At 40.7% G+C, this 25270-nt stretch overlaps 1 protein-coding gene across 1 annotated transcript in view; it reads left to right on the plus strand.

Moving 5' to 3' along the window:
• gcm2 (glial cells missing transcription factor 2) overlaps positions 1-11579 on the plus strand; it is a 14671-nt gene extending 3092 nt beyond the window's left edge. Inside the window, exons 2-8 of the mRNA XM_042399725.1 lie at positions 1881-1944; positions 4165-4353; positions 5371-5483; positions 5608-5733; positions 8116-8372; positions 8464-8707; positions 10557-11579. Coding sequence (XP_042255659.1) covers positions 1881-1944; positions 4165-4353; positions 5371-5483; positions 5608-5733; positions 8116-8372; positions 8464-8707; positions 10557-10871 — 1308 coding nt within the window. The 3' untranslated portion in view covers positions 10872-11579. The remainder of the gene's footprint in view (positions 1-1880; positions 1945-4164; positions 4354-5370; positions 5484-5607; positions 5734-8115; positions 8373-8463; positions 8708-10556) is intronic.
• Positions 11580-25270: the final 13691 nt, after the last annotated feature.

Genomic DNA, 25270 nt, shown 5'->3' on the forward strand with positions numbered 1-25270 from the left:
TAAAATCAAAACATCTCGACAGCTGACGGAGCTTCATTACAAACATTCTGATACTGAATCACACGAACATCTGAAATACAGAACAGAAGCAAAATACACCAGCTTTGTGTGTGTGTGTGTGTTACTATGTGTGTGTGTGTTACTGTGTGTGTGTGTGTGTGTTACTGTGTGTGTGTGTGTTACTATGTGTGTGTGTGTGTGTGTGTTACTATGTGTGTGTGTGTGTGTGTTACTATGTGTGTGTGTGTTACTATGTGTGTGTGTGTGTGTGTTACTATGTGTGTGTGTGTTACTATGTGTGTGTGTGTTACTATGTGTGTGTGTGTGTGTTACTATGTGTGTGTGTGTGTGTGTTACTATGTGTGTGTGTGTTACTATGTGTGTGTGTGTGTGTGTTACTATGTGTGTGTGTGTGTGTTACTATGTGTGTGTGTGTTACTATGTGTGTGTGTGTGTTACTATGTGTGTGTGTGTGTTACTCTGTGTGTGTGTGTGTGTGTGTGTGTATGTGTGTGTGTAGTGTGTGTGTGTGTGTATGTATGTATGTGTGTGTGTGTGTGTGTGTGTGTGTGTATGTATGTATGTGTGTGTGTGTGTGTGTGTATGTATGTGTGTGTGTATGTATGTGTGTGTGTGTGTGTGTGTATGTATGTGTGTGTGTGTGTGTGTGTGTATGTATGTGTGTGTGTGTGTGTGTGTGTGTTTGTTATGTTTCATTAAAGCTCCAGTTTAGAGGAGCAGAAACAGCGGCCCTCAGGACCTACAGGAGCCACAGCTTTCGCACCGTTTACTGCTGCTGAACATGAACGCAAACCAGACGCAACAGCTTCCTGTCAACGAGTCACATCATTACATATAACCTGATCAGGATCAATAATAGGTCCTGTCAGTTACATATAACCTGATCAGGATCAATAATATGTCCTGTCAGTTACATATAACCTGATCAGGATCAATAATATGTCCTGTCAGTTACATATAACCTGATCAGGATCAATAATATGTCCTGTCAGTTACATATAACCTGATCAGGATCAATAATAGGTCCTGTCAGTTACATATAACCTGATCAGGATCAATAATATGTCCTGTCAATTACATATAACCTGATCAGGATCAATAATATGTCCTGTCAGTTACATATAACCCGATCAGGATCAATAATATGATCAATAATGTAATATGAATATTTAATCTGCTGCTGAGCAACAAACAAACATTTGCAGTCGGATAATAAACGTTTAAATCTGATTATTTCAGTTCTGCACAAACTAACCATAAAAACCACTGAAAGCTCTGGGAGAAAAACCCGTAAGTGGCTCTTGAGTTGCCATGGTGACGAACAGCTGAACTCAGTCAGTCTGTATTATTTAGATCTGAAGAGTTGATCAATCATCAATAATAACCAGCGGATTAACAGTTAATACATGTTTATAATGTAGTTATAAGCAGATAAAAGGACGTTTAACTGTTGATTGTTTTATTGATTTAAAGGTCGATTAAAATGAACATCTCAACGTCTTCTGTCTCTTATATAAAACTCATTTCACTGGAGAAACATAAAGAGGAAACGTTTGTAATCAACATATCTGTGAAGTCATAGAATGATCAGAGCTGATCAATAATCAAACCTGATTCTTGCAGGATTATTACAGAAATGTTTCTTTTCTGCTTGTTAGAAAACAATAATCACACAGGAGACACATTTATTCAATAACTGATCAGTTCAATAAATCAATCAGATGTGAAGTGTTTGAAGTGTTTATTAATGTTCAGTATTGATTATAATCTGATTATCTGAGGTTTTTAGCAAACACTTTCTGACACTTTTACTCTGAAACATCAACGAGAAGATGAATCATTTCATTAAATGTCTGCAGGACACGAAGCAGTTCGACCCGTTCCAGGAGTGGACCGACGGCTACGTCCGCTACATCTACAGCGGTGAGTCACATGGTTACAGATGTTTCTGATTGGTTCCCTGCAGGGATCAATACTGAGTCCACATGTTCAAACTCTTCACACAGAAAACATTCAGTGACTGCAGCCTTCAAACACAAACAAGCAACAAAACACTTGACATGTTTACATCCTCACTTCCAAACTCTTCAGTTTATGTTCAAACACTAACATGTATTCATACTGAAATACATCTATATTCAACCAAAACACAAGACCAAAGCTTCCTGCTGCGTTTCTATGACTCATTCCTGTAGATACACTGTAGTACGTTCTATAGAGAGCTACACATCTGACTGTATTTACACTATATACACATTTATACACTATCAACCATTAAACTACATATACACAATATACACATTTATACACTATCAACCATTAAACTACATAAACACAATATACACATTTATACACTATCAACCATTAAACTACATAAACACAATATACACATTTATACACTATCAACCATTAAACTACATAAACACAATATACACATTTATACACTATCAACTATTAAACTACATAAACACAATATACACATTTATACACTATCAACCATTAAACTACATAAACACAATATACACATTTATACACTATCAACTATTAAACTACATAAACACAATATACACATTTATACACTATCAACTATTAAACTACATAAACACAATAAAACAGTGATGTAATTAAAGCTGCAAGCAGCGTTGGTCGGGACCTCGCACTCTGGCCCGTCGGGATCAGATCATTTTGCTTTTTAAAAATGAGGGATATTTCTTATAAGTGTGGTGTGCTTTTATTTTGAAAGTTTGATTGACATGTGTACTGTCAGGTGTGTAGAGACAATAAGTAACTGCAGCTGGACACAGAAAAATACTCATATATTTGAATGGAGAGCGTGAACGAACACACAGCTTTTTGAACATTTACTGCTTCCACATAGTTTTAGATACAAACTTCATTTGAACTTTAAATGAGTCACGAGACTTTGACCTACAAATCTTGAATTTACATGTTTTTTCTATCTTTTACTGTTTTTGAGATATTAGAGTGTGAGTTTTAAAGTCTTTTCTTGCTCCTCCTGTGATTTTATAATGAGTGTGTATTGCAGAATGTTTCACAGCACTGAGGGAGTGACATCACCAGGAGCAGTTGGAGAGGAGGATTTTAGAGTACGCTTCTTGTGAAATATCCTCATAAATCCCATGACTTTGGCCAAATCTTACATTGAAAATCATATTTTAGTAGGAAATTTTGTTGCGATTCCATTGATACAGGTTTGAAAGTGGTCAGACTTATAGTTTAGACGTCAGAAGCCTCTGTTTGACACAAAGTCCATGCCCATAGATTGCCTCCCCATTGGTTTACATTGTAAGGGTGATGTGGCACTGCAACTTTCAGGGCTTATTAAATCCAAACCATTCGAGTTATTACAAAGTTTCTAACAACTTCTTTTTAGCACAGTGTCATAAGTCATGTATTAAAGTTTGAAGCCGATACCATTAACGCCCTCGGAGGAGAAAACGTTTGTTAGGGGTCCAAAATCGGAGCAAAGTCTTACATTGAAAGGCTGATTGTGGACTTCCTGTTGGATTTAGGTCAGGGGTGTCAGTGTATGATTTGTAGGTCTTGATGAGACAAATAATTGAGTTTTGGTTTGAACTCTCTACGACATTCCTACGGGCCGTGGTGGCCATTTTAGTTACATAGGTGGCGCTAGAGAGCACATTTTGGCACTTTAGGGGTTAATTTTTACATTTTATCAAATATTTCACCAGACCTGATGTGCGTGCCAAATTTGGTGAGTTTTTGAGCATGTTTAGGGGGTCAAAGTTAGGGTTTAAGTGGCATAATAATAAAGAAAGAAAGAAAGAAAGAAAGAAAGAAAGAAAGAAAGAAAGGAACACACAAAAAACAATAGGGTCCTCGCCCTTAGGCGGTTTTACAGTAGTCCTCTGCCTTTTGGGCTCAGTCCCTAATAAAGATCCTCATGTGCTGCCTGTTGTTGTGTTTTTAGCTCAGTGTGTCTGATTGACACATGTGTTGTTGTGTTTGTGTGTAAAATGAATCAGTTTGTTGGTAAAGTTCAACATGTGACTCAGAGTTGAACTGAGCAGAGAATCAATTGGAAAATATCCAAGCACAATGTAATCTGATGATTTTATGTCATATATGGTGTAATTGTTCTATGATGTTGTCTTGGTGCAGCTGAGGATAAGAACGCTCAGAGACACCTCTCCGGCTGGGCCATGAGGAACACCAACAACCACAACTGTCAGATCCTGAAGAAGTCGTGTCTGGGTGTGGTGGTGTGTTCTCGAGGCTGCTCGCTGCCTGACGGCTCCAGACTGCAGCTCCGCCCCGCCATCTGCGACAAGGCCCGGCAGAAACAGCAGAGTAAGAACCAGAGCCAGAACCAGAACCAGAACCAGACTGTGTCCAGGGTCCTGGACTACAAAGTCAGATTAGTAGCTCAGGTTTTCAGATATCATGAAGCTGGTTCGCTTTTAACCAGGATACATCACCATGGTAACTGATGAACAGCTTAAGTTCAGAGGAGCAACACCCCGACCACTGACCAATCAGATCACTGGAAATAAAGCGTCATCATTCCTACAGGATCTCGACATGGACAAAAGTCCTGAGTTACAATAAAGTGACTTTTAAAAGAGATCAATATATATTTTTATAGATCAGTAGAAACATTTTATTTTCCCATGTTTCTGGTTTTAAATCAGAGCTTCTAACAAACGGAGATCGTTTACGACACTTAACACATATTTTAATAGTTTAATAGTGATTTTACTCTCTGATTCATGGCTGCAGTCAGAATAACATCAGACAACTGCAGATAAACACCAGAGATCAATAATCCTCACTGTTAATTGGCTCCATGATTATAAATCATCAGTCATTAACTACTTTTACACTCTTTGCTTCAGCAGCAGAAACAGTCTGACGTTACTTTAAGTTTGTTATGTGACATATTCAGATGGTTTCTAAACAGTAAAAATACTCCCTCTATACTTCAGTCATATAGAATAATTCCTACATGTATTTTATTTATTTATGATTTCTACTGTTTGTTGTGTGATTACAGGCTCGTTTACATTTCACTTGGTTGAATCTGCAGGTTCTTGGTTTCACTGTTTCATCTCATATGAAGAACTTCATTCATGGTTCTGATGACGTCGCTCGTAATTAACAACCCGCCTCTTTCACATGAATGCACTTGTAGCTGTTAAACCAGAGTTACTGAGCTGGTTGGTAATAGCTTCATAGTTCTGGTTCTGGATGGACAATGTGAGGCTCAGTGAAGCCAGATAACCAAACAGAGTCAGACTTAGTTGAACTTGTGTGGTATTTCGGGTCCCAGGTGTGGTCGTCCTCACCTGTCTGGATTCTGTGTTTCAGAGAAGCTGTGTCCGAGCTGTAACGGCGGTCTGGAGCTGCTGCCGTGTCGTGGCCACAGCGGGTACCCCGTCACCAACTTCTGGAGGGTCGATGGGAAGGCCATCTTCTTCCAGGTGACACCCCCACCCCCTCCGCCCCATAGACCAGTCTCTACTGGTCTAAACCTGTTGCTGATCTTGTTTATGGTGTTATTCACATGAGTATTTACTGTTGTTGTTTGTTGTTGTGGTCTTCCAGGCTAAAGGGGTCCACGATCATCCCAGACCAGAGTCCAAGTCTGAGACTGAAGCCAGAAGAAGTTCTGTGAAGAGACGAGTCAGCTCGCCACCGTTCCCTCCCAAGAGACGACTCATCGAAACACAGGTGGACAACAACAACTACAAACACAACAACTACAAACACAACTACAAACACAACAACTACAAACACAACTACAAACACAACTACAAACACAACAACTACAAACACAACAACTACAAACACAACTACAAACACAACTACAAACACAACAACTACAAACACAACTACAAACACAACTACAAACACAACAACTACAAACACAACAACTACAAACACAACTACAAACACAACTACAAACACAACAACTACAAACACAACAACTACAAACACAACTACAAACACAACTACAAACACAACAACTACAAACACAACAACTACAAACACAACTACAAACACAACTACAAACACAACAACTACAAACACAACAACTACAAACACAACTACAAACACAACAACTACAAACACAACAACTACAAACACAACTACAAACACAACTACAAACACAACAACTACAAACACAACAACTACAAACACAACTACAAACACAACAACTACAAACACAACAACTACAAACAACTACAAACACAACAACTACAAACACAACTACAAACACAACTACAAACACAACTACAAACACAACAACTACAAACACAACTACAAACACAACAACTACAAACACAACAACTACAAACACAACTACAAACACAACTACAAACACAACTACAAACACAACAACTACAAACACAACAACTACAAACACAACTACAAACACAACAACTACAAACACAACAACTACAAACACAACTACAAACACAACTACAAACACAACAACTACAAACACAACTACAAACACAACAACTACAAACACAACAACTACAAACACAACTACAAACACAACTACAAACACAACTACAAACACAACAACTACAAACACAACAACTACAAACACAACTACAAACACAACAACTACAAACACAACAACTACAAACACAACAACTACAAACACAACTACAAACACAACAACTACAAACACAACTACAAACACAACTACAAACACAACTACAAACACAACAACTACAAACACAACAACTACAAACACAACTACAAACACAACAACTACAAACACAACAACTACAAACACAACTACAAACACAACAACTACAAACACAACAACTACAAACACAACTACAAACACAACTACAAACACAACTACAAACACAACAACTACAAACACAACTACAAACACAACTACAAACACAACTACAAACACAACAACTACAAACACAACAACTACAAACACAACTACAAACACAACAACTACAAACACAACAACTACAAACACAACAACTACAAACACAACTACAAACACAACAACTACAAACACAACAACTACAAACACAACTACAAACACAACTACAAACACAACTACAAACACAACAACTACAAACACAACAACTACAAACACAACTACAAACACAACAACTACAAACACAACAACTACAAACACAACAACTACAAACACAACTACAAACACAACTACAAACACAACTACAAACACAACAACTACAAACACAACAACTACAAACACAACTACAAACACAACTACAAACACAACTACAAACACAACAACTACAAACACAACTACAAACACAACTACAAACACAACAACTACAAACACAACTACAAACACAACTACAGACACAACAACTACAAACACAACTACAAACACAACTACAAACACAACAACTACAAACACAACTACAAACACAACTACAAACACAACAACTACAAACACAACTACAAACACAACTACAAACACAACAACTACGAACTGTTCAATCAGTGCATCAATCACATCATGAGTGATGGAGATAATTATTCATTGATCTTATGTGTATGAAGCTTCATACAGATTTAAACTGAGATTACAGATTATGTGCCACAAACATTTCAGGTGATTGATCTGCTCTGATAACCAGCAGGTGATTGATCGATGTGATCAGAGTATCAGAGTTATAACAGAAGAACATGAGCGGTTTGATTCTGAGCTGAGGATGAATTCACGCTGTGGAATATCTGAATGTGAGAAAGAAACGACTGATGCACATAAAAGCAGTAATGTTGTTAAAGAAAGTCCTGAGTCACAAACTAACATCCAACCAGGACAGTAAAGCTCCACTAATGAACAATCAATACAAGCTTTGATACGACTGAATGAACGAGGACATGAAACTCTGTAAGAGACAGCGAGAAACTCAGAAGACCTGTGAGCGAGCAGGTTAACTTCACAGTTACCATGGCGACTGACCCAGAGTTTAAGTTACCTCTTTCTGGAACTGAAAACTCAGAGTTTCCTTCATCTCGGGGTTAAACTCTTTGCACTAAACCAGCTTTCTGGAACAGATCATTAATGTTTTTTGTTTATTGTTTGTTTGTTTACTTCAGGCTCTGGGCCCCGCCCTGCTCTCCTGCGTCGAGCCGGCAGACCGGATCTCTTTCATTGAGCCGAACTTCCCGCAGCATTACCCAGCATTCCAGAGCCCAGACCCCTACTACAACCCCCACAATCCACTAGGGGAGGCCCCGCCCACACTGCAGAAACCAGCCAATCCCAGGCTCTACATGGGCCGGCCCGGCTACGAGTTCCAAGGATACCTGACCTCGCCGTCGTATCCTGTGACCTCTGACCTCTGTGACCCCAGGTCAGCCTCCAACACTCCAGACCAGATCCCGTAATGTAAACCACATACTGACAGTGTAAACAGGTCTAATCCATGTCTTGTTTGTATGCAGGGTGGCTCCAGTCCTCGGCCCCTCTTCTTCCTCCTCTTCGGCGTCAGTTCCTCTCTCCTCCTCCTCCTCTTCCTCATTTGACCCCCAGACGAAGCCTCCTCCGGGCTGGAAGGAGCTGCTGAAGAGCTCCGCCCCCTACGGTGACAACCACCACTACTACAGCACTGAGTATCCCTGCCGTTACCCCAGCAACGCCCCAGGGTCCCCCGCAGCACTGCAGACCATCATCACTACAACAACCAAGGTGAGTAGAGTTCATCAGGACTGTCCAACTGGACTAATCACATGACCGAGGTCTGCGAGCCAATGAGAACAGAGTAGAGTAGTGAGCAGCATCATCTCTTTAAATGCAGTTTATAGTTTCTGCATCTATGTGGTCACAAGAGTACATTTGGTCCAAACATGTTTGAACACCTGATGTTGTATAAACAGAACTGTGTGCAGACTCCAGGAGGGAGGTGGGAAAACTGTGACACTCCTCCCACCTGGGACCCCGGCTCTCTTCTTATTGGCTGGCAGACGTGAGGTCCCCTCATGTACAGCCTGCAGTTGGTCCCTTTGGATGGTAAATCTGCTTCTGTTATCGTTGTAAACTAAATATGTGCTACAGTAGAAACTTGGTACGTGTAGCAACAGTAACTAAGGGTGGTGTAACTGTATAATGTATATTCATCCCGAACTGTTTGGTATAGGATGTTTGTTTCGGTTCACTCCATGAGCCAGTCAAAATAGTTTCATAATTTCATAACTTGCACCGACAGGCAGAACAATAATTCTAGAGCACAAGTTTCACCCAGAACATTTTCACAGGGCACCACTTAGCTGTAGTGTGCTCATGGATGTATGCTAGCCAGCTTAGCCAAGTTACCCTGGTTACCCTGGTTACCTAAGCCCCCAGGAAGTGTGCTGGGCTTTAAGGCCAATTTGTCATAGTGGGCAAACTGTGTAATTACAAATTCTGGGTCCAACAGGGTTCCAAAAAGCATTTTTCAATAATGTGAAAAGCAGCAGCTGTAAAACAGTGGATTAAGTTTTTTGAGCAACACAACCTGCGAAATGACTTGTTTCAACATCAGAATTTGATTGATTCAGTCTGATAACATTAAGAAAGTCTAAAAGAGTTGCACGATTAAATTATTTTATCCCCATTCAAGTTAGCAGACAGTCAACTGGGAGTTAGCCTTAGTTTACACGTTGCTTTTTTTAGTTGCTTTTTTGGCTTCAAGCACCACTGAGCAGCTTTCATAGGAATGAATGGGGCCCCGCCTCCCATGCTGTATCCAGTTCTTCTTAATACATCCATGTGGTTACCTTGGTTACCCTGGTTACCCTGCTCATGTAGTGTTGCTGCCGTCAGAATGACAAACAAGAGCTGGACAATCATCCCATGACACTGGCCGAGTGCAACACTATTATTAAAATATACTCCGTTTTCCCCCTCCCTCTCTGTGACGGTGGTCTCCCTCCCCTCTCTGTAACGGTTGACCCCTCCCCTCTCTGGGATGGTGGACCCTTCCCCTCTATGTGACGGTGGTCTCCCTCCCCTCTATGTGACGGTGGTCTCCCTCCCCTCTCTGTGACGGTCAACCCCTTCCCTCTATGTGACGGTCAACCCCTTCCCTCTCTGTGAACGTTGACCCCTCCCCTCTCTATGACGGTGGTCTCCCTCCCCTCTCTGTGATGGTCGACCCCTCCCCTCTCTGTGACAGTCAACCCCTTCCCTCTCTGTGAACGTTGACCCCTCCCCTCTCTATGTGACGGTGGTCTCCCTCCCCTCTCTATGTGACGGTCAACCCCTTCCCTCTCTGTGACAGTCCATCCCTCCCCTCTCTATGACGGTGGTCTCCCTCCCCTCTCTGTGACGGTCAACCCCTTCCCTCTCTGTGAACGTTGACCCCTCCCCTCTCTATGACGGTGGTCTCCCTCCCCTCTCTGTGATGGTCGATCCCCTCTTTGTTTTTTCTGCTCTACTGGAAACGTACAAAGCAGTATTTTGTATTTTGTGTACCGTTACACCGCTATGAATTGGGGGGGTGGAAGTTAACCCATTCTATCTCTGTCACATTAACAGCAGCACTGATCCTCCTCCTCAGGTCTCCTACCAGCCCTGTCCTAAACCTCCAGCGGCACTCCCCTCCTACCAGTCGTGTCCCAAACCTCCAGCCGGCCTCCCAGCCTACCAGCCCTGCGCTCCTCCCAAACCTCCAGGCCTCCCCGGCTGCTCCTCCCTGCTGGACGATGCCTCCTCCTCCTCATACTCCACGGAGGTGAAGGTGACGGAGGAGTCAGGTGGTGTCATCAAGTCTCTGTCTTTTCAGCCTGAACCTCTGCAGACCAAAACAGAGCGAAGCGACGGCTACGACTACCGCTACACCTACCCCAACACGTATCGCTATGACGACTACTGATGCAGCACTACCTCTGCCACCATTTCTGCAACTGCTGTTACCACGACTACTGCCGCTGCCAAAATCAGATACTGTATCTCCCCTCGCACAAGAACTTCTGAATGCTAACTGCAACATAAGTACAGCTGCGACTGGACGGTTCAGGAGTTGAGAGGATGCTGATCATCGGGACAAAACCCAAACTGAACCAGAACTTTTCACTGAGTTCACATCCCCTGCACTCCTCTAGCGCCCCTTCAGGAACAAAAAGTCAAAACTTTGTACACCAGATGTCTCAAGTATCAAATCAAATCAAATTTTCAAACACAGATCTCAAAAAGCAGGATTCTCAACACAAGGTCCACTTACTTTCTGTTTCCAGAGCTATCAACCACATCTCGTGGGTCTTTTTCAGCGAGCAGAGATAGAGTCACTGAGATGGTTCAGTTTGTCGTCATATAACTGAAGAATTTCAGTCATGTGATAACAGGCGGTCGAAGAATGATAACAAAATTGAACCGCCCCCGCTGACCACATGGCAACTTTGTCTGCTCAGGAAGGCCATGAGATGTGGTTGAAAGCTGCAGAAACAAGAAAGTTGGATCTTGTGATGAAAATTTTTGGCCAAATTGCTGAATGAAGCTTGAAGCCCGGGATTCTGTTATTTAGAGATCATTAGAGCTGCAATGATTAGTCTATTAATTGATTAGTTGCCGACTATTAAATCAATTGCCAACTATTTTAAAAATTGATAAATTGTTTTGAGTCACTTTTTAAGAAAAAAAGCTCTAAATTCTCTGATTTCAGCTTCTTAAATGTGAGTGTTTTTTGGTTTCTTTAATCTCTGTGACAGTAAACTGAATATCTTTGAGTTGTAAAACAAGACAAGGACGTCATCTTGGACTGTAGAGAACACTGATCCACATTTTCACCATTTTCTGACATTTTATGGCCCAAACAACTAATCAGTTAATCCAGAAAATAATCTACAGATTAATCAATAATGAAAATAATCATTAGTTGCGGCCCTAGAGATCATGTTAAGCCATAAATGACCTCAGAGAGAACAGGTTTATATGAGAGACACGTCGTTATTTCTCATTTCTCCTGTTTTATATTTGATCATATTTCAGTTAGAAGCCTCCCTGTTTTCTGATCACATTCAGTATAATGTTCATTTCTGCTTCTACTTTGCAGTTTTTTTGATTGCTTGTAAAGTTACCGTCAGTTAAATTGTTAAACACTTCCTGTAAATGTTTCAGCAACACATCAATTTCCATCTTTGCATCAACTTCAACTTTCAACCAGTAAATATGGATGAAATGTTTTCTTAATAGTGGAAAAAAACAGCAAAGTAGAACCGTCTGCAGCTCTTTAATGAATGAGAACATTATTGTTGTTACCCAGAGAAAGTGTTATAGCACAGGTGAGCATGACATGACTCTGTTGTCGGATTTTATACTGAATTAATCCTGTGACACATTATAGTACATAAATAGTACGTAAATACACTGCCCTCAATGTTTTGACCGGGGCCTTTATTTAAGAATTTACAGTATTTGATTAAAGATCACTAATTGTTTTTGTCACCTAAAATCTGAGATTGAATGTTTGCAGCTTTTTCAGTGAACACTGGACACTTGTGACAGATACTGAACTGTTCTTAACTAAATTAGCCACAAATAAATTAAAACTACTAAATATTTGATCAATGTCCCTGCTTTGAGAAATGATAAAGAGCCTGTGGGAGTTATCAGCATGGATATTTCTGTCATTTGTGTTATTTATTGAATCAGTTGTGTTCTGATTGGACGACTACAGTACGAACTGGACTGGAAGAACAAACTAAATGATGATATTGACTGAAGCGATCTGTGAGACGTTTAAATGTTTCACATTAAAGAAACTGTTGTACAGACTTCTTGTTTTCTGTTTGATTTCCTGTCACATTAGAAGCTTCTGGAGTTGTTGCATTTGTGTCAGACTGAACTTGTCCTGGATCGTTGTTCTGAAACATCTGATTATAAATTTCCCAACATGTTGGACTGTTAGCCTGCGATCTAACCTGAAAGCTACGTAACGTTAGCTTCTAACTAACAAATCTGAGTTACTCAATAACCAAAGTTTGTATTTGAGAAATAATTAAAAGTTTTGAGGAGCTAGAGTGGAGCTGTGAACAGGTTTATATTCTAACACCAGTTTACATTATTTAATCTGCGTTTCTGATGAATTACATTTTGTTTGTCATTTTGGCGACTGGTAAGAATACTACAATACCCATAAGCCTCCTGCTTTTCTATGGAGAAGAAGCCAGTCAGAGGTGAGAATCAGAGTTAAATTAATTCAAAACGCTTCATAAAATCCGTTTTTTCAACATCGTAATCTTTAGCTTCTGCTCGTGACCAAGCTCTGTGATTGGTTGTTTCTTGCTGAAATGCACCTTGGGAGTCGTAGTTAAGTTCTACCCTGAAATCTTTATGTTCTTGTAGCTTCAATTTTTTACTAAAGAACCAGATATTTTCTAACTCAGTTGTTCATCTGTTGTTGTGATGATTCAACAGAAGAGTTTCATGTTGATCCAAACTGTAGAAGAGAGAACTGAGAGTCTCTGACAGCCTGAGAGAAACATTATTGTTGATGACGGCATAAAGCAATCTCCACTTTACTGCTGCTGTTATAATCATGATAATAGTTATGTCATATAATAATAGTTATCAGGCTGGTTTACTGTTATAATCAGTTCATTTTTATGGCATGTATGTAAGTAAATAAATACTTATATGTGAAATTTAATCCACATAAAATACTGCAAGAAGCTATTTTCAAATTGTGCTCTTTAAGTTTTCCTCAGCAAAATCCTGAAGGTCATAGGTCAGGTCCATGTAGAGTTACTGACCACAGTGTGCAGATTATTATTACTCAGCATCTGCAAAAACTGTATGAACGTGTCTGCTGATGATTACCTGGAAAATGATTCGAGCTGTAAAGAAAAGCTGAGACATCTGAAGCTTCCCAACATCATCTTTACGTGTGTAAGGAAGCTCCTGTAAGTTCAGATGCTGGTTTATGAAGCCTGAATGGTTTAAAGTATCTGTAATCATTCCTCCTGTTCATACTGACCATTAGAAGATCCCTTCATAATGACCTTACAATGGAAGTGATGGAGGACAAAATCCACAGTCCTCCTTCTTTGCTAAAATGTATTTTAAAGTTTATCTGAAGCTAATATGAAGCTTCAGCGTCCAAATGAGTCAAATCAAGTAGATATCTTTCAACGTTGCAGTCTTTTTGCTACTTTTTGTACTAAACAAGTCAATCTGACAGTTTCTTCTTCTGCTGTGGCGAGCGGACCGTCCACAGGTGACCTACGTCCTCTGCTGGGCCTGGAGCCTCAGAGTGAGAACCTGCAGCAGATCAAAGGCTTCAGTCTGAGAGAAACTGATGTTGTTGTGACAAGAAACGAGTCTGAGCAGAAACTCTGCTGCTGTCCTCACTGTGAACCTCACACTGATCCTCCTCTCACCTCCTCCTCTTCTTTCCCTCATTTCCTCCTCCTCCTTTACTCCTCCTCTCTTTCTCCTCCTCTCTTCCTCCTCTCTTCCTCATCCTCACCCTTCCTCTCCTCTCCTCTCCTCTCCTGCCCCTCTTCTCTCCTCTCCATCACCAGGTATTTACAGGTAAGTTTCTAGCTACAGGTGAGTGTCCAGGTGACTTTCTAGCTACAGATGAGTGTCCAGGTGACTTTCTAGCTACAGGTGAGTACCCAGGTTAGTTTCTAGAAACAGGTGAGTGTCCAGGTGAGTTTCTATATATAGGTGAGTGTCCAGGTGAGTTCCTAGCTACAGGTGAGTGTCCAGGTGAGTTTCTATATATAGGTGAGTGCCCAGGTGAGTTTCTAGCTACTGTTGAGTGTCCAGGTGACTTTCTAGCTACAGATGAGTGTCCAGGTGAGTTTCTAGCTACAGGTGAGTGTCCAGGTGAGTTTCTAGCTATAGATGAGTGTCCAGGTGAGTTTCTAGCTACAGGTGAGTGTCCAGTTGAGTTTCTAGCTATAGATGAGTGTCCAGGTGAGTTTCTAGCTACAGGTGAGTGTCCAGTTGAGTTTCTAGCTATAGATGAGTGTCCAGGTGAGTTTCTAGCTACAGATGAGTGTCCAGTTGAGTTTCTAGCTACAGGTGAGTGTCCAGGTGAGTTTCTAGCTACAGGTGAGTGTCCAGTTGAGTTTCTAGCTACAGGTGAGTGTCCAGGTGAGTTTCTAGCTACAGGTGAGTGTCCAGGAGAGTTTCTAGCTACAGATTAGTGTCCAGGTGAGTTTCTAGCTACAGGTGAGTGTCCAGTTGAGTTTCTAGCTACAGGTGAGTGTCCAGGTGAGTTTCTAGCTACAGGTGAGTGTCCAGGAGAGTTTCTAGCTACAGATTAGTGTCCAGGTGAGTTTCTAGCTACAGGTGAGTGTCCAGGTGAGTTTCTAGCTACAGATGAGTGTCCAGGTGAGTTTCTAGCTACAGGTGAGTGTGTCCTGGTATGTTTCTCCGGGTATTGTCTTGTGTTTAAATTCTCTCTTGTGATTGGCTGCTGAAGAGCATGTTTTGAGGCTGCAGCAGCTCTCAGCCTGTCAGCCAACACCTCACCTGTAAACCAGGTGAGGTGAGTGTGAGTGCGGATAATCTGTGTAATTCTATCCTTTCAGCAACAATCACCTTATCCTGCTGTCTTATCATCTCATCTCCTCCTTCTTCTTCTCTGCTGATCTCCATCGCTGCTTTTTCACACGCTAATCATTTCATCCCCTCGACCTCTTCTTCTTCCTCTTCTTCCTCGTTTTCTCTCTGCTAAATAAATCATCCGTTCACTGACATGAGATACGTTTCCAAACATCCACCCTCTGCTCTGATGTGGCTCCGCACTAATGCATGTTTTCAATGTGACGCTACACGGTCCTGATTTACACCAGAGAGACAGTCAGACAGTCAGACAGACGGACAGACGGACAGACAGACAGACAGACGGACAGACAGACAGACAGTCAGACAGACAGACAGTCGGACAGACAGACAGACGGACAGACAGACAGACAGACAGTCAGACAGACAGACAGTCGGACAGACAGACAGACGGACAGACAGACAGACAGACAGTCGGACAGACAGACAGACGGACAGACAGACAGACAGACAGTCAGACAGACAGACAGTCGGACAGACAGACAGACGGACAGACAGACAGACAGACAGTCAGACAGACAGACAGTCGGACAGACAGACAGACAGACAGACAGACGGACAGACAGACAGACAGTCAGACAGACAGACAGTCGGACAGACAGACAGACGGACAGACAGACAGACAGACAGTCAGACAGACAGACAGTCAGACAGTCAGACAGACGGACAGACGGACAGACAGACAGACAGTCGGACAGACAGACAGACGGACAGACAGACAGTCAGACAGACGGACAGACAGACAGACAGACAGTCAGACAGACGGACAGACAGACAGACAGACAGTCAGACAGACGGACAGACAGACAGACAGACAGTCAGACAGACGGACAGACAGACAGACAGACAGTCAGACAGACGGACAGACAGACAGACAGACGGACAGACAGACAGACAGACGGACAGACAGACAGACAGACAGACGGACAAACAGTCAGACAGGCAGACAGACAGACAGACAGACGGACAGACGGACAGACAGTCAGACGTCTCTAACAGCTACAACAACTCCTTCTTTCCTCTGTTTTAAAGAGCAAAGTGTCATGGTGAGTCCTTCAGACAGCGGAGCACTACAGTACCATTAATACACTCAGATAAAGAAGCGTTCAGGTTGTTAAAGCATCTGATTGTGTGTTTCTCCTGCAGACCAACATCTCTCCTCTCAACATCCTGTTTGAACAGGAGGTCCATCACCTGAAGCTTAAAGAGGTCAAAACACATCAGTCTAACAATAAACTTATACTAAATACTACAAGTGTTGCTGGAGTTTTGACCTCTTTAGATTGAAGTTGTGCCAGAAACCTCTACTCTGCATCACATGAAGCTCCCAGGATGAGCTCTCAAAGATTCTCCAGCTGAAAACTTCTTATCAGCGTTGAGTCACAAAAATATCCTGATTTTCCAGAGAGCTGCAAACATCTGCCTGCTCAGCGATGCTATCTGAGGCGATAGAGATCAGACCGGTACTGTCATGCCTCTTTAAGAAGACAGTACATTTGTATGAGTCGTCCTGCTCAGATAAGACTTCTCACGGAACGCACAACACAGTCAAATACAGTCAAATACAGACAAATACAGACAAATACACAACACAACACATTAATACTGTTTTACTGCTGAAACCTTCGGTCAGCTGCTCTGCTGCGTTTCTCTGCAGTTTGATCATTTTATCATCTCTTTCATCTTTGTTGCCAAAGTTTTGCTCTTTTGGCTTTGAAGCTGATATGATTTCATTTCTTTCTACAGCAGATATTTGTTTATAGGGGCTCCAACATCCATCATCCATCCATCATCCAGCTCCTGTCAGCAGACTCACAGACTTCCAGCTCCTCCTGAAGGATCCTGAGCTGTTCCCAGGTCTGATGGGATGTCCTGAGTCTGAACCGCCGCAGTCTGTCGCTGGTTAACGACTGAACTCCTCCACCAGGACCTCAAACCCCCCGCTTCATCTCATCAACAAACTTATTTACAACAATAACAAGACTAAAACTAAATAAAATGTCACTTTGAAAACAACAAACTGTGATGAAATGTTTGACATTTGTCATCAATGAAAAAAAATGTAATGATAAACTTAATGACGGATCAATGAATTAATGACTGTTTTAATGCTGATGGTATATTTGTACTATAGTTGTAGTACATTTGTTGTTTTCTTGCAGTATATTTGCAGTATACTTGCTGTGTTTTTGTAGTATACAAGTAGTATATATTCACTATGTTTGCTGTATTTTTTTCAGTATATTTAATGTATATTTGCAGTACAATTGTGGTGTTTTTACAGTATATCCACAGTACTTTTATGGTATTTTTCTAAATAAGTAAGTATATTTGCAGTATTTTTTGCAGTACATTTGCAGTATTTTTGCAGTATATTTGCAGTATAATTTGCAGTATATCTGCAGTATTTTTTGCAGCATATTTGCAGTATTTTTGCAGTATATTTGCAGTATTTTTTGCAGTATATTTGCAGTATATCTGTGTCAGATTGGAGGGGAAACAGTCTTACTGAAACTGTAACATCCTGTTTGTTCTCTGCTGATGTCATGATGTCATGGGTCAAGTTGAACCAATCGTCTGTGAGGACAGTACTTCAGAACTACCTCCATCCATCCAATCAGATTTCTTCCTGAGGTGTCATCACCCTGTGCATGCTGGGAAACATTACCGTCTGTTTCTGCTGTTTATTTGGATCCAAACTAGTCGTACCTGTTGCCTTTTAATCTGTCCATCAGCCGCTCATCTCTGTGCTCGTCCTCTATCTGTCCCCTCCATCCGTCCTCAGCGTCTGTGTTCTTTATCGCTTCATCTCACTGTCAGGACTCGCAGGAACATCACGTAGGCATTAAGACCGTCATGGCCGCCCGCCAGCAGCTCAGCAACATGCTGGTAGCTTTGATGTTGCTTCAAAACAAACCGCTGCTCTGGAACAAATGGAGGAGATGTGCTGCAACGCTGCCGACGCTAACATAAACTAGACAGAGACCGGAGGGACGCAGAGGCAGTGAAAGCAAGAAAATCAGCAACCAGAGCAACAAAAAACAAAAAACACAGCGACAGAAAAAAGTTATTTTAAGAAAAAAAATTCAGATCTGAACACACAGACATGAAACACGTTGATATCATTTATGTGACTGTAATGTCCTGCAGATGTCATTATCTCCAATAAACCTCCATAAACCCACTTTTAGAAACCAGAGAAAAGAAGCTGCAGAACATGTTGAAGTTACCTTCAGTATCACAGCGATCAGTGATAGTTGTCTGAACATCATGTTACACTGCAGACAGCTGAGTCACATGACTTTAATGGAGACTATTTGACTGAATGTGAATAAATATCAGCAACACAAACAAACAGGATAAATGCAGTATATAATTGTTTTTGGCTTTCCTGAAGCTCAGAGTGTCTCATCAACATGCTTCTTATATCTCTGGAACACTGACTCTCATTAACACATAAACACTTCAACAGATTTCTCACAAGTTTATGTGATTATTGAGGCCAAAAATGTTTGATTTTGCAGCAGCTTTTCTCAAAAATTGTGATATAATTTGTAATGTTTTATGTCTCTTTTTGTTGTAAAATTGCAGGAATTGGGAAAAACTGCAGACAAATAATGTGCTTTTTTAAAAACTCCTACCAGTGAAGAGTCAAATGTAATGATTTCCTGTATAAAAAGCATCCTGCAGATCACAAACAACTATATTTCAGCTCTAATGTTTAATGTATTTTCTGAACATGAGAACCATGAGGAATCAAAGTTCTATAAAACAGAAAATACTGTACTTGAGTTCCATTTATAACCTTTATTAAACAAACTTTCAGCTCAATATCAGCAGCAAATAAAATCATCAATAATCCCATTAAAATAAATCTAGTTTGATGTTTATGTTTGAGGCAGATTATGTCTGAACAACATCAGCTTGTATTCTTCTGACTCACTGAATCAAACCTCATCTGGGAACATTTGGGAACATTTGGGAATTGTTTTGCTCGTCTATGGCATCATTTTTGTTGGCAGGTGAGATTTGTCCATCTTCCACCTGAATGACGTCAGTTACCGCCACACCAAACGCCACGATTGGTCCAAACCACAAGCAGCTGCTGGTTTGGACATTTCATGCAGAAAAGTTGCTGTCATTTAGCAAAATTTAAAGCTTTAAAACTTAAAGATTTCCTGAATTTACATGAATTATTGCAATCACGAAATTGCAATTTCCTGAAGTGACTGAATACACACACACACACACACACACACATACACACTGTATTCACTGTTAAAAACCTGATGACACACAAACTGTACAAACATCATAATGACATGAAGTGATTCTGCTGAAAGAGACAAAACTGAACAAAGTACAACTTTCAACAGTTTGTCCTCTTAACCTCAACACTGTGTGTGTGTGTGTGTATGTGTGTGTGTGTGTGTGTGTTTAGTCTGGCTTCAGGTGTTAACAGGCAGTCGGGTCGGATGAAGGACAGTGAGAGAATCTAAAAGCTGCAGTTGGTTTTAGACAATCTGAGGCACACGAGACATAACAGTTATGAAAATGAAATAAAATAAAATAGATTTAAAAACTATAATCATAATAAAATATAGTAAATAAAAATTAGATTTTTTAGAAAACACAATAAAGACGAAGACAAATAAAAAAAAGCAGCAAAGATCAGGACCAAGCAGAAAATAATTGATCCTGCTCATCACTAAATGCTGAGAGGGTTAGTGTTAGTAAGGTTAGTGTTAGTGTTAGTAGGGTTAGTAGGGTTAGTGTTAGTAGGGTTAGTGTTAGGGTTAGTAGGGTTAGTAGGGTTAGTGTTAGTGTTAGTAGGGTTAGTAGAGTTGGTGTTAGTAGGGTTGGTGTTAGTAGGGTTAGTGTTAGTAAGGTTAGTGTTAGTGTTAGTAGGGTTAGTAGAGTTAGTGTTAGTAGGGTTGGTGTTAGTAGGGTTAGTGTTAGGATTAGGGTGAGTAGGGTTAGTAGGGTTAGGGTGAGTAGGGTTAGGGTTAGGATTAGTAGGATTAGGGTGAGTAGGGTTAGGGTGAGTAGGGTTAGTAGGGTTAGGGTGAGTAGGGTTAGGGTTAGGATCAGTAGGGTTAGGGTGAGTAGGGTTAGGGTTAGGATTAGTAGGGTTAGGGTGAGTAGGGTTAGGGTTAGGATTAGTAGGGTTAGGATTAGTAGGGTTAGGGTGAGTAGGATTTGTAGGGTTAGGGTGAGTAGGGTTAGTCGGGTTAGGGTTGGAGTAAGGGTAGGGTTTGGGTTAGGGTGAGTAGGGTTAGGGTTAGTAGGGTTAGTGTTAGGGTTAGTCGGGTTAGGGTTAGAGTAAGGGTAGGGTTTGGGTTAGGGTGAGTAGGGTTAGGGTTAGTAGGGTTAGTGTTAGGGTTAGTAGGGTTAGTGTTAGGGTTAGTTGGGTTAGGGTTAGAGTAAGGGTAGGGTTTGGGTTAGGGTGAGTAGGGTTAGGGTTAGTAGGGTTAGTGTTAGGGTTAGTAGGGTTAGTGTTAGGGTTAGTTGGGTTAGGGTTAGAGTAAGGGTAGGGTTTGGGTTAGGGTGAGTAGGGTTAGGGTTAGTAGGGTTAGTGTTAGGGTTAGTAGGGTTAGTGTTAGGGTTAGTCGGGTTAGGGTTAGAGTAAGGGTAGGGTTTGGGTTAGGGTGCGTAGGGTTAGGGTTAGTAGGGTAAGTGTTGGGGTTAGGGTTAGTAGGGTTAGGGTTCAGGTAAGGGTTAGTAGGTAGGGTTCGGGTAAGGGTAGGGTTCGGGTTAGGGTTAGTAGAGTTAGGATTAGGGTTAGTAGGGTTAGGGTTAAGATTAGTAGGGTTAGGGTTAGTCGGGTTAGGGTAAGGGTAGGGTAAGGGTTAGGGTGAGTAGGGTTAGGGTTAGTAGGGTAAGTGTTAGGGTTAGTAGGGTTAGTAGGGTTAGGGTTCGGGTAAGGGTAGAGTTCGGGTTAGGGTGAGTAGGGTTAGGTTTAGTAGGGTTAGGGTTAGGGTTAGGGTAAGGTTAGGGTTAGGGTTAGTAGGGTTAGTGTTAGTAGGGTTAGTGTTAGGGTTAGTAGGGTTAGTGTTAGGGTTAGTAAGGTTAGTGTTAGTAGGATTAGTGTTAGGGTTAGTAGGGTTAGTGTTAGGGTTAGTAGGGTTAGGGGTTAGTAGAGTTAGTAGGATTAGTGTTAGTAGGGTTAGTGTTAGGGTTAGTAGGGTTAGTGTTAGTAGGGTTAGTGTTAGGGTTAGTAGGATTAGTGTTAGTAGGGTTAGTGTTAGGGTTAGTAGGGTTAGAAGGGTTAGTGTTAGGGTTAGTAGGGTTAGTGTTAGTAGGGTTAGGAGTTAGTAGGGTTAGTAGGGTTAGTGTTAGTTGGGTTAGTGTTAGGGTTAGTAGGGTTAGGGTTAGTGTTAGTAGGATTAGTGTTAGGGTTAGTAGGGTTAGTGTTAGTAGGGTTAGGGTTAGGGTTAGTAGGGTTAGGGTTAGTGTTAGTAGGATTAGTGTTAGGGTTAGTAGGGTTAGGGGTTAGTAGGGTTAGTAGGGTTAGTAGGATTAGTGTTAGAGTTAATAGGGTTAGTGTTAGTAGGGTTAGGGTTAGGGTTAGTAGGGTTCGGGGTTAGTAGGGTTAGTAGGGTTAGTGTTAGAGTTAATAGGGTTAGTGTTAGTAGGGTTAGGGTTAGGGTTAGTAGGGTTCGGGCTAGTGTTAGTAGGTTTAGGGTTAGCAGGATTAGGGTTGGGGTGAGTAGGGTTAGTGTTAGGGTTAGTGTTAGGGTTAGTAGGGTTAGTATTGTTAGTGTCAGTAGGGTTAGGGTTAGTAGGATTAGGGTTCAGGTAAGGGTAGTGTTCGGGTTAGAGTGAGTAGGGTGAGGGTTATTAGGGTTAGGGCCAGTAGGGTTAAGGTTGGTTTAAGGGTAGGGTTAGGGTTAGTAGGGTTTGGGTTAGTGTTAGTAGGGTTAGGGTTAGTAGGATTAGGCTTAGTGTTCGTAGGGTTAGGGTTAGTAGGGTTCGGGTTAGGGTGAGTAGGGTTAGTGTTCGTAGGATTAGGGTTAGTAGGGTTTGGGTTAGTGTTCGTAGGGTTAGGGTTAGTAGGGTTCGGGTTAGGGTTAGTAGGGTTAGGGTTAGTAGGGTTTGGGTTAGGGTGAGTAGGGTTAGTGTTAGTAGGGTTAGGGTTAGGGTTAGGGGTTAGTAGAGTTCAGGTTAGGGGTTAGTAGGTCTATAAATCTACCCTTACAAACATTTGATTTGACCTTCAGTGAAGACGTGTCATTTTGATAAAACATTGATTGACTATTAATATCTCCTGAACAACTTCAGATCAGTGAAGTCTGCCGATGATCTTGACGAAGGTTCGATGCTCGACAGTTTCTCATAAGTCTGTGAAAACAGGATTTAGAGAAAATTGAGAAAAAGTCACAAAACTTGAGATTTTTTGAACAGAAGATCGTCGGAGCAAAGATGCAGATGAATCAAGAGACTAAAATGATGAAAGAAGTTTGAGTCTAAGCGAAGCCGTTTTCAAGATCATTTTGAAAATGTAGACTTGACGGTTACAGCACCACCTTCAGGTCAGTGGTTGGAAACTGCAACCAACCTGAATATTTTGATGACTTTTGATCTGATGGTTTTTGCTGCATAAACACTTTCAGCAAAGAAAAATAAGGAAGAAAGAATAATGAGAACAAAAACTACCTAATAGAATAAAAGAATAAGAATAAAATAGAAGAGAAAATAAAACTTTACAACATGCAAACAATAAAATGAGTGAATAAAATAAAGTATATAATGTTTTGGGAGTTTTTGTGTTTCTGATGTTATTTTACTCAACAATGTTTCCACACTTTGATCACACACAATGAAACCTTTCAAAACTGAAGACAGTATGTTTGATTTCATAAACAACTTTTAGTAAAGTCAGTTCTGCAGTTAATCATTTCATAAGATGTCACATGATCTGCTCTGTTGGTCAAACTACATTTGAATGGTTTGTTATGTATTTTATCACGTATGATAATCATCCTGATGATTCGTCATTAAGCTGCAGCAGATCCAGGATCAGTGTGAGGTCTGTGAAGGGAGCGGCAGCTGTTTCTTCTTCTGCTGTTTTGACAGAACAGGAAGTGTTTGTGGTTGAGTGAAGAAGAATGAAGTCGGTTTACATTGAAGTTTATCTTTGACTGACAGAACGAGTCTGGACCTGAGACAGAGAGCAGCAGACATGTGGAGGGTTACTGACGGGTTAAAAACATCACGTCTTCCCTTCAGACACACCTCAAATCTTCTCAGGTTTTAATCTGTTGTCATTTTATCCATTTAAGGTATTTTTACCTTTTAAAACCTCCGTACAGCTCGTAGGTTAAACACTACACATTTGATCTCATCATCCTCTCATATAAATAACTCATGTTCACATTTATCTGAGTATTTGTGTGAACATGCTGAAAGTGTCAATAAATATTAATAGATGTTTTGTATAAATATTCAATTTCACATCGTGTTCAAGGTCAAGTTAGTACTGAGTGAAGCTGGAAGTTCAGGATGTTTTCATGTTATCATTTTAACCTCTTCAAAACCCTTAAAGATGCAGATTATTCATCAAAACTCTTTATTACAGAACAAAGCTGCTACTTGTATCACAGATGAGCAGCAGAAAACTGTTCATATCTGTTCATATATTTGTGTTGAACCTGCTGTTATTGTCAATAAATATCAATAAATATCTTGTTTAAATGTTGAATTTCATGTAAGATTCAGGTCAAAAACTTTGACTAACTTGTAGCCAAAGCACTGGAAGCTCAAAATGTATAATAATAATAATAATAATAATAATAATAATAATAATAATGATAAAGCTGGAAGCAGAAAACTGCTTCACATCCAAACTGAAACAGAGTTTTTCCTGCCGTTTAAAGTTGTTTTAGAAGCTGTGAGCTGTTAGAGGAGTCACATGTTCACATGTTCACATGTTCACGTTTGATAATTAAAGACTTTGTCAAATACTTTAAATGATGTTTATTAGTTTTATCTATAAGTTTATGAAGAGATTAATTGATAAACAAATAAGATGGAAGCTGTTCTTTAGTTTTTACTTGTTTCAGTTAGAGTGAAAATTCATCATGTTTAATGCTAAATGTATTACATGTGTATGTGTGTATAAATACATACATGTGTATGTGTGTATATATACATACATGTGTATGTGTGTATAAATACATACATGTGTATGTGTGTATATATACATACATGTGTATGTGTGTATAAATACATACATGTGTATGTGTGTATATATACATACATGTCTTTTTAGACCATGTTAATAAACTCAAATCATTATCATCATCAGAAGAAGAAGAAACAGGTTTCATTTGGTTTCAGTAACAAACAGATTAAAAGATTTAATCAGATTAAGTAAACAGAGACAGAAACATTTCAGAGATTAAGAAGACACACACACACACACACACACACACACACACACACACACACACACACACACCACAGTAACACACACACACACACACACACACACACACACACACACACACACACACACCACAGTAACACACACACACACACACACACACACACACACACACACACACACCACAGTAACACACACACACACACACACACACACACACACACACACACACACACACACACACACACACACACACCACAGTAACACACACACACACACACACCACAGTAACACACACACACAAAAGATAGTTT

Source organism: Thunnus maccoyii, chromosome 21 (genome assembly GCF_910596095.1).
Source record: "Thunnus maccoyii chromosome 21, fThuMac1.1, whole genome shotgun sequence".
Classification (NCBI taxonomy): Eukaryota; Metazoa; Chordata; class Actinopteri; order Scombriformes; family Scombridae; genus Thunnus; species Thunnus maccoyii.